The 10,924-nt window shown below is 39.6% G+C and overlaps 1 protein-coding gene across 2 annotated transcripts in view; it reads right to left on the bottom strand.

The window, feature by feature from the left end:
- DYNC2H1 (dynein, cytoplasmic 2, heavy chain 1) overlaps positions 1–10,924 on the bottom strand; it is a 394,047-nt gene that overhangs the window by 11,706 nt on the left and 371,417 nt on the right. For both annotated transcript variants that reach the window (XM_010838873.1, XM_010838872.1), the window contains one exon: positions 5,667–5,783. In XM_010838873.1, the coding sequence (XP_010837175.1) occupies positions 5,667–5,783 (117 nt within the window). The remainder of the gene's footprint in view (positions 1–5,666; positions 5,784–10,924) is intronic.

The following is a 10,924-nucleotide window of genomic DNA, read 5'->3' as shown; positions in this document are numbered from 1 at the left end:
CTTGCCTGGAAAATCCCATGGACAGAGGAGCCTGGTAGGCTGCAGTCCATGGGGTCGCTAAGAGTCAGACGCAACTGAGCGACTTCACTTTCACTTTTCACTTTCATGCATTGGAGAAGGAAATGGCAACCCACTCCAGTGTTCTTGCCTGGAGAATCCCAGGGACAGGGGAGCCTGGTGGGCTGCTGTCTATGGGTTTGCACAGAGTCGGACACGACTGAAGCGACTTAGCAGCAGCAGTGTACTATAGTGTACCATATGAAATAATTATCATATTATTATAAAAATATTTAAAAATGTTCACTTCAGGATAAGTCAGACTTACCACGTGTACTAAGTAACCATGTAAGTTAGTAACTTACCCTGGTGAGTACTTCACAGATACAGGGGCTCAACATGGTTCTATAGGAAACACCAGTCTCCACTTTCAAATGAGGCTCGTTGAGACCAGGCAATTAGCCCCAAATCACCCAGATCATAAGTTTGAGAGCTGAGAATGGGATTTAGTCTGTTAGACTCCAAAATTCTGTGTTCTGAAACATTTAGCAACATGTCCCATATTCTCTCTCCTCTTAGTTGATCCAGGAGAGGCAGTCAAAACAGTAAGGTTATATGGGAAAATGAGCCTCACTTAAGGGAGGAGGGGAAAAAAGAGGTGGGGAAGCACCTTAAATCCTTCCATTATGTGTCAGGAAAAAGTGCAAAAGTCTTGGAGGAAATCCCTTTTACAAAAATAATAAATTCATCTTATCTTTCAATAATCTCTTTTATTGACTATGCCAATTCATTTTATCTCTCTTTACATGAACTATTTTTTGAATTAAATTATTTTTAGCTTTCCATCCCAGTTCTTTTTTTTAAAGTATGGTAAATAAAATGGTATAGAAATGATACTCAGACCACAGTGTTGTAGAAGGATAAATTCCAAGTCTTACAAGGTTATGTTGCTTTTTATACAGCCCAGTACAACACTGCATTTTTGACTTGCATTCAGATAATGGTCAGTTATGTGGGTACTGCTTGAGGTCATTGTCTTCTGCATTTATGCCTACTCAGGTCTTCTCCATGCTCTCTATTTTATTGCTGGGATTTCTCTGTAATTGAGGAGAAGGCAATGGCAACCCACTCCAGTACTCTTGCCTGGAAAATCCCATGGATGGAGGAGCCTGGTAGACTGCAGTCCATAAGGTCACACAGAGTCGGACATGACTGAAGCGACTTAGCAGCAGCAGCAGCAGCCCCATAAGGGAACCAGTTTATACATGTCCTACCTTTCCTCTTCATCAAGGTCACCATATGGCTTTTAATTTTGTTTGCCAAAGAATTAACACTTTACATAATTAAAAAATTGGCATCATATACAACTTTATATGTTATCTTAACCTTAACTTTTATACATAACTTTCAATATGGTTCATACACCTCATGTGTGTAATCCATAATTGATTGATATACCAATTTCTTACATGAATCAATAGCTTGATAGAAATAAAATAATTTCACTTTCTCTCATTTCATAAGAGAAAATGAAGCTTATATGGCGGGGGGAAATGGAGAGTTTCTCAGAAATGTATGTTCTTTTAGGTCAGAGGATGCTCTTATATATCTCTGAGCAGTAACTGCTATGGTTTTATTAGTTTCTATTTTAAAATACATATTCTTATTTTTTTATTTTTTTTACTTTACAAAAGAAATTATAATAATTAGAAAATTCAATGAAATATTTCCCAACTATAAAATTATTTTTCTTATAGTAAACAGTATAAGAAATTGTTTTGTTGGTGAATATATATACAATCAAAATTTTAAGCTTACATGTATTCATACTTACATTTAAAAATTCTATTGTTAAGTAAAAGTTACACACTTCATCTACAAATATGTCCTACTTTAAAGACAAATATCCCTCAAGTTCCATTGTTAAAAAATTGAAGGTTTTAAAAGGGAAAGTGAAAGTCACTCAGTCGTGTCTGACTCTTTTGGAACCCATGACTACACGGTCCATTGAATTCTCCAGGCAAGAATACTGGAGTGGGTAGCCCTTTGTTTCTCCAGGGGATCTTCCCAACCCAGGGATCGAACCCAGGTCTCCCGCATTACAGAAGAATTCTTTCTTTACGAGCTGAGCCACAAGGGAAGCCCCTTAAAAGGGAAAAGTTAACTTAGTAAGTCTCTGTCAAGACAGTTTTCTTCATTTGCCAATCAGGACAAGGTATGATATGAAAGCCAGATGTGTATTAACATCGTGCTGCTTTCGATTTCTGCATGCTTAGATATACGAAACACATTTAAGTTATGTGACTACATATTTCCTCATTTAAGCTATGTGAACACATTTCCACATTTGAAAATAGGAATAATAATATCCACCTTTCAGGGCTACTCAGAAAAGTATATAAGGTAAAGTATATAAAGCATTTAGCACATTGCTGAAAATAACAGGAACATTGGTAGTTCACATAACCATTCAGCGTTTTTTTCTTTTCAGACTAAAGCTTATTTAGAAATTATGATGTTATTCTTTTCATAACAAAATAAAGGCTTTAAAATGTCCTATCAGTTCAGTTCAGTCACTCAGTCATGTCCGACTCTTTGCAACCCCACGGACTGCAGCACACCAGGCCTCCCGGTCCATCTCTAACTCCCAGAGATTACTCAAATTCATGTCCCTTGAGTCGGTGATGCCATCCAACCATCTCATCCTCTGGCATCCCCTCCTCCTCCCACCTTCAATCTTTCCCAGCATCAGGGTCATTTCAAATGCATCACCTCTTCACATCAGGTGGCCAAAGTATTGGAGTTTCAGCTTGAGCATCAGTCCTTCCAGTGAATACTCAGGAGTGATCTCCTTTAGGATGGACTGGTTTGATCTCCCTGCAGTCCAAGGGACCCTCAAGAGTATTCTCCAACACCACAGTTCAAAAGCAGCAATTCTGCAGCACTCAGCTTTCCAACTCTCACATCTATATATGACTACTAGAAAAACCATAGCCTTGACTAGACAGACCTGTGTTGGCAAAGTACTGTCTCTGCTTTTTAATATGGTGTCTAGGTTGGTCACAGCTTTTCTTCCATGGAGAAAGTGTCTTTTAACTTCACGGCTGCAGTCACCATCTGCAGTGATTTTGGAGCCCCAAAAATAAAAGTCAGCCACTGTTTCCATTGTTTCCCCATCTATTTGTCATGAAGTGATGGGATCAGATGCCGTGATCTTAGTTTTCTGAATGTTGAATTTTAAGCTAACTCTTTCACTCTCCTCTTTCACTTTCATTAAAAGGCACTTTAGTTCCTCTTCACTTTCTGCCATAAGGTGTCATCTGTATATCTGAGGTTATTGACATTTCTCCTGGCAATCTTGATTTCAGCTTGTGCTTCATCCAGCCCAGTGTTTCTCATGATGTACTCTGCATATAAGTTAAATAAGCAGGGTGACAATATACAGCCTTGATGTACTCTTTTTCCAATTTGGAACCAGTCTGTATTCTATGTGTAGTTCTAACTGTTGCTTCTTGACCTGCATACAGATTTCTCAGAAGGCAGGTCAGGTGGTCTGGTATTCCCATCTCTTGAAAAATTTTCCACAGTTTGTTGTGATCCACACAGTCAAAGGTTTGGCATAGTCAACAAAGCAGAAGTAGATGATTTTATTAAACTCTCTCACTTTTTCTGTGATCCAATGGATACTGGCAATTTGATCTCTGGTTCCTCTGCCTTTTCTTTTTTTTTTTAATTTTATTTTATTTTTAAACTTTACATAATTGTATTAGTTTTGCCAAGTATCAAAATGAATCCATCACAGGTATACATGTGCTCCCCATCCTGAACCCTCCTCCCTCCTCCCTCCCCATACCATCCCTCTGGGTCGTCCCAGTGCACTAGCCCCAAGCATCCAGTATCGTGCATTGAACCTGGACCTGGCATCTCGTTTCATACATGATATTTTACATGTTTCAATGCCATTCTCCCAAATCTTCCCACCCTCTCCCTCTGCCTTTTCTAAAGCCAGCTTGAACATCTGGAAGTTCATAGTTCATGCACTGTTGAAGCCTGCCTTGGAGAATTTTGAGCATTACTCTGCTAGCGTGTGAGATGAGTGCAACTGTGCGGTAGTTTGAGCATTCTTTGGCATTGCCTTTCTTTGGGATTGGAATGAAAACTGACCTTTCATGTCCTGTGGCCACTGATGAGTTTTCCAAATTTGCTGGCATATTCAGTGAAGCACTTCAACAGCATTATCTCTTAGGATTAAAAATAGCTCAACTGGAATTCGATTACCTCCTCTAGCTTTGTTCATACTGATGCTTCCTAATGTCCACTTGACCTCTCATTCCAGGATGTCTGGTTCTAGGTGAGTGACCACATCATCATGGTTATATGGGTCATAAAGATCTTTTTTGTATAGTTCTTCTGTGTATTCTTGCCACCTCTTCTGAATATCTTCTGCTTCTGTTAGGTCCATACCATTTCTGTCCTTTATTGAGCCCATCTTTGCATGAAATGCTCTCTTGGTGTCTCTAATTTTCTTGCAGAGATCTCTAGTCTTTCCCAGTCTATTGTTCTCCTCTCCTTCTTTGCATTGATCACTGAGGAAGGCTTTCTTATCTCTCCTTGCTATTCTTTGAAACTCTGCATTCAAACAGGTAATCTTTCCTTTCCTCCTTTGCCTTTCATTTCTCTTCTTCTCTCAGCCGTTTGTAAGGTCTCTTCAGACAACCATTTTGCCTTTTTGCATTTCTTTTTCTTGGGGATGATCTGCTCCTTGTCTCCTGTACAATGTCACAAACCTCCATCCATAGTTCATCAGGCACTCTGTCTATCAGATCTAGTCCCCTGAATCTATTTGTCACTTACACTGTATAATCATAAGGCACTTGATTTAGGTCATACCTGAATGTTCTAGTGGTTTTCCCTACTTTGTTCAATTTCAGTCTGAATTTGGCAATAAGGAGTTCATGATCTGAGCCACAGTCAGCTCCTGGTCTTGTTTTTGCTGACTGTATAGAGCTTCTCCATCTTTGGCTGCAAAGAATATAATCAATCTGATTTCGGTGTTGACCATCTTGTGATTGTGATGTCCATGTGTAGAGTCTTCACTTGTGTTGTTGGAAGAGGATGTTTGCTATGACCAGGGTGTTCTCTTGGCAAAATTCTGTTAGCCTTTGCCCTGCTTCATTCTGTACTCCAAGGCCAAATTTGCCTGTTACTCCACACATTTTTTGACTTCCTACTTTTGCATTCCTGTCCCCTATAATGACTGTGGGCAAGAATCCCTTAGAAGAACTGAGTAGCCATCATAGTCAAGAAGTGTCCAAAATGCAGCACTTGGATGCAATCTCAAAAACAACAGAATGATCTCTGTTCATTTCCAAGGCAAACCATTCAATATCACAGTAATCCAAGTCTATGCCCTGACCAGTAATGCTGAAGAAGCTGAACGGTTCTATGAGGGCCTACAAGACCTTCTAGAACTAATACCCCCCCCCATAGAAAAAAAAGTCCTATACATCTTAAATATAATAAAGGACACAGTATTTTCAGTATAAATTTGTTCAAATGCAGGTGAGATTAAAAAGTAAACAAAAAATTCATAGGCCAAGAACATCTTATTAGAAAGATTTAATCCAAAAATGAATTGATTAAAGCTGTCCCTGTTAAAAATGTATTACCTGTGGAATCCAGCCCATAAAACAAGGGAGAACTGACGATACACTAGGAGAATCATGCTGATTTTCACAAAGTCGATTTCCATCAAAACTGCATCCTTCCAGCAGTAAGCCACTGATCTGCCACGGAGATATACAAATCATTAAAATACATATTACAGTCTGAAATGACAGGAGTTACTCTATTATATCTTCAGAAGGAAGGCGACAATTTCCATTGTAACTATACATTTCAAACAGTGTTCAAACAAAGACTATGGTATTTTATCTGAGAATAACGAAGGAGAAGGCCTGGACCAGTGTTCACTATGAGCTTTAGGCTTAGTCCTGAATTTTAGCAAATAATTGAGAAAAAAATACTTATAAATGTCATCAGTTATACAACTGCATGTGCCTTGGCACTAGAATAATAGAAATATAATGACAAAAGCCAAAATGTTACTCTTTTTCCAGGAAGGGGAAAGATAAGCACAAAGCACACTAGAGAAAAAAACAAGTGCTCCTTGCTTGGAATTCTGACATCATTTTCTAAAGAAGAGAACAAAATTCAGAAAGGTTAATGCAAAATAATTTTTAGCAAGTCACACACAGCTGAAAGAAGAATTTAAAAAAGGAAAAAAAAGAGTTCATCTCTTGGGGACTTCCCTGGTGGTCCACTGGTTCAGAACCTGCCTTCCCCACTGCAGGTTTGATGCATGAAGCAGGGCACCCAAAGCCAGTGCTCTGGGACAAGCCAGACGGATAGGGTGGGAGGGAGGTGGGTTCAGGAAGTGGGGACACATGTGCACCTGTGGCTGATTAATGCCGAACTATGGCAAAAACCACCACAATATTGTAAAGTAATTATCCTCCAATTAAAATTAATAAATTAAAAAAAAAAAAAACAATCTGTCTTCCATGGGTTCAATCCTTGGTCAGGGAAGTAATTCCACATTCCACAGGGCAACTATACTCACATGCCTCACCTAGTGTAGGTGACAGCAGCTCAGTCACGCCCGACTCTTTGCGACGCCATGGACTGCAGCCCACCAGGCTCTGTCCATGGGATTTTCCAGGCAAGAATGCTGGAGTGGGTTGCCATTTCCTTCTCCAGCTGCAACTAGAGACACAGCCAAAAATATATTAAAAAACAAAAAAGGAGTTCATCTCTTACTCTAAATTATTAGTGTAAATTTATGAAATTATGAAAATAAAAATATAAGTATTTTGATAATGTTAGCTTCATATTTCTTAAGTTCATTCTTTCAGTTTCTAGAAAATAAAACAATCTTATAAATATTGTTTAGTGCCTTTGAAGTTTTAACATACTCTAGAATTTTAGAGGTAAGGGAATGCATGAAGTTCAAAGAGCTGAAATCATTTTCAACTACATTATAGTTAGAGGATGGTTATGGGAAGAGTACTAGTAGAGTATGCCTTGACAAACAGTTCTGATTAGTTGCTTTACCATAAAAACATAAACAACTTGTTTTTCAGTGAAAGAGTTGGGATAAAAACAGAATCACTGAATCCCTAAGTTCAATATTCTTTCTGTACCACTGACATGATGTTATAAGGCCACTTTAAGGGTTACTTAAGTATCAGATCAGATCAGATCAGATCAGTCGCTCAGTCACGTCCGACTCTTTGGTATAGCCTTTAAGAAAAGTAAATTAAATTTTTTAAATTATTTTAATTGGAGGCTACTTTACAATATTGTAGTGATTTTTGTCATACATTGACATGAATCAGCCCCAGGTGTAGATATGTTCCCCATCCTGAACCCCCTCACACTTCCCTCCCCATCCCATCCCTCAGGGTTGTCTGAGTGCACTGGCTTTGAGTGCCCTGTTTCATGCATCGAACTTGGACTGGTGATCTATTTATGGTAATAAATATGTTTCAATGCTATTCTCTCAAATCATCCCACCCTTGCCTTCTCCCATGGAGTCCAAAAGTCTGTTCTTTACATCTGTGTCTCTTCTGCTGTCTCGCATATAGGGTCATCGTTACCATCTTTCTAAATTCCATATATATGCATCAATATACTGTATTGGTGTTTTTCTTTGACTTATTTCACTCTGTATAATAGGTTCCAGTTTCATCCACCTGATTAGAACTGATTCAAATGCATTCTTTTTAATGGCTGGGTAATATTCCATTGTGTATATGTACCACAGCTTTCTTATCCATTCGTCTACTGATGGACATCTAGGGTGCTTCTGTGTCCTGGCTATTGTAAACAGTGCTGTGATGAACACTGAGGTACACGTGTCTCTTATAGTTCTGGTTTCCTCGGTGCGTGTGCCCAGCAGTGGGATTGCTGGGTCATATGGCAGTTCCATTTCCAGCTTTTTAAGGAATCTCCACACTGTTCTCCATAGTGGCTGTACTAGTTTGTATTCCCACAAACAGTGTAAGAGGGTTCCCTTTTCTCCACACTCTACAGCACGTATTGTTTGTAGACTTTTTGATAGCAGCCATTCTGACCGGCATGAGATGGTACCCCACTGTGGTTTTAATTTGCATTTCTCTGATAATGAGTGATGTTGAGCATCTTTTCATGTGTTTGTTAGCCATCTGTACGTCTTCTTTGGAGAAATGTCTGTTTAGTTCTTTGGCCCATTTTTTTTATTAAAATTTAAGTGTTTACTAATTTCAGTGCTTGAAAATTCTTCCCTATCTAGCCTATCCCTTCTCCAAGGGATCTTCCCAACCCAGGACTCAAACCGGGGTCTCCTGCATTGCAAGCAGATTCTTTACCAACTGAGCTATCAGGGAAGCCCTAGTAAGTCCCTAGGCAACATAATTCTTCTAAGGCCTCTTTCAGAAATTTCACTGAGGTTTGAGCTCAAGTGGTCTCTATAGAAATTTGTAGAAGCAGTCCCCACAGATAGTGTCACAACTTGACTATGTAATATGCATAGTATATATGCTATTGTCGGTGTTCCATCACTAAGTCATGTTCAACTCTTTGTGACTCCATGGACTGCAGCACGCCAGGCTCTTCTGTGTGTTACCTCCCAGAGTGTGCTCCAATTCATGTCCACTGAGTTGGTGATGCTATCTAACTATCTCATCCTCTGCTGCCTCGTCTCCTATGGCCTTCACTCTTTCCCAGTGTCAGTCTTTTCCAATGAGTTGGCTCTTTGCATCAGGTGGCCAAAGTGATGAAGCTTCACCTCCAGCATCAATCCTTCTAATGAATATTCAGGGTTGATTTCCTTTAGGATTCACTGGTTTAATCTCCTTGCTGTCCAAGGGACTCTTCTCCAGCACCACAATTTGCAAACATCAGTTCTTTGGTGCTCAGCCTTCTTTATGTTCCAACTCTCACATTTGTACATGACTACTAGAAAAACCATAGCTTTGACTATATGGGCCTTTTGTTGATAAAGTGATGTCTCTGCTTTTTAATACTGTTTAGGTTTATCATACCTTTCCTTCCAAGGAAGGAATTTACCTTTAATTTCATGGCTTCGGTTACCATCTGCAGTGATTTTGGAGCCCAAGAAAATACAATTCGCCACTGTTTCCACTTGTTCCCCATCTATTTGCCATGAAGTGATGGGACTGGATGCCATGATCTTAGTTTTTTGCATGCTGAGTTTTAAGCCAGCCTTTTCACTTTCTTCTTTCACCCTCATCAACAGGCTCTTTAGTTCCCTGTTATATTGCTATCACCTGCAATATGATATCTGAGGTTGTTGATATTTCTCCTGCAATCTTGATTTCAGCTTCTGACTCAGCCAGCCTAGCATTTCACAAGATGTACCTTGAGTGCATGCGTGCTCAGTGGCTCAGTTGTGTCTGACTCTTTGTGACCCTTTGGACTGTAGCCCACCAGGTTCATCTGTCCAAGGTATTTTCCAGGCAAGAATACTGGAGTGGCAACTGGACAACTGACAAGTGGAGTTGTCATTTCTTATTCCAGGGGCTCTTTCTGACCCAGGGTTTGAACCCATGTCTCCTGTATTGGCAGTGGATTCTTTATCACTGAGCCACCTGGGAAGACCGGATGTATTCTGCATTTAAGCTAAATAAGCAGGGTGATAATTACAGCCTCGTCATGCTCCTTCCCAAATTCTGAATGAGTCTGTTGTTTGATGTCCATTTCTCTTGCTTCTTGATCCACATATGGGTTTCTCAGGAGACATGTAAGGTGGTCTGATATACTGCCACCTCTTTAAGAATTTTCCACAGTTTGCTGTGATCCGCACAGTCAAAGGCTTCACGGTAGTCAATGAAGCAGAAATAGACGTGTTTCTGAAATTCCCTTGCTTTCTCCATGATCCAATGAATGCTGGCGATTTGATTTTTCAATATGCATATACAGAGATATAAACTGAGATATATATTGAGTTTTGAGCTCAACTGGACTCTACAGAAATTTGTAAAAGTAGTCTCCACTGACAGCATCACAACTTGACTATGTAATATGTATATTGTTGTAGTGAAGCCACTAAGTCATGTCCAACTCTTTGCAACCTCATGGACTACACAGCATGCCAGGCTCCTCTATCCTCCACTATCTCCCAGATTTTGCTCAAGTTCAATTGAGTTGGTGACACTATCTAACCAAGTCATCCTCTACCACCCCCTTCTCCTTTTCCTCTTTTAACCAGGGGGTTTGTGGGGTGTTAAATACTGTCCTTTAGAGCCTTATTTCAATAACTGACACTACTGACCATGTAGTTGCTTGATCAGACACATGGGAGACATTCTTGGTTCTATCTTCTGAACTTCCGATATACTATCAACTGCCAATGGCTGTCACCACCTCTAATAAAATCCTCTAAATTTGTCCTTTTCTCTCTCATCCTCTATCGTTCTCCAACTCCAGAATTTAAAGAAAATTAAAACATGGACTTTCAAAAAGCAATAGCTATTGTTTATATAATAAAATGATAATATTGATATATCAGAGATTGGAGTGGTATCAACAAATGGAACCCTGTTTCATCTGTAATTCTGCATCAATGGAAAGAGAAAAAGCAGAGAGGCCTAAAATACTACTTTTTTTCCTGGAAAAAGATAGTTTGATGGATGTGATAGATCTCCAGGCAAATGTACTTGCTAATACCAAACACAAGAATTTGGAAGGCTTAACTCCTAATTATGACAGTACTACGCTAAGGAGCCAGCTACACCAGATGCAGGGACTACCTTGAAGGGGCGGAGCAGAATATGTAACCCAAGAGAAGAGCATAGGAAGGCACAGTATTCAGCCCTGGGTTCCTGACTCAAACTCATAATCAGATAAAGTGACACCTTTCCTGGAA

This window comes from Bison bison, unplaced genomic scaffold (assembly GCF_000754665.1).
Source record: "Bison bison bison isolate TAMUID 2011002044 unplaced genomic scaffold, Bison_UMD1.0 scf7180017864107, whole genome shotgun sequence".
NCBI lineage: Eukaryota > Metazoa > Chordata > Mammalia > Artiodactyla > Bovidae > Bison > Bison bison.
The sequence above is the reverse complement of the archived record's forward strand: the minus strand, read 5'-3'. Positions and strand labels throughout refer to the sequence as shown.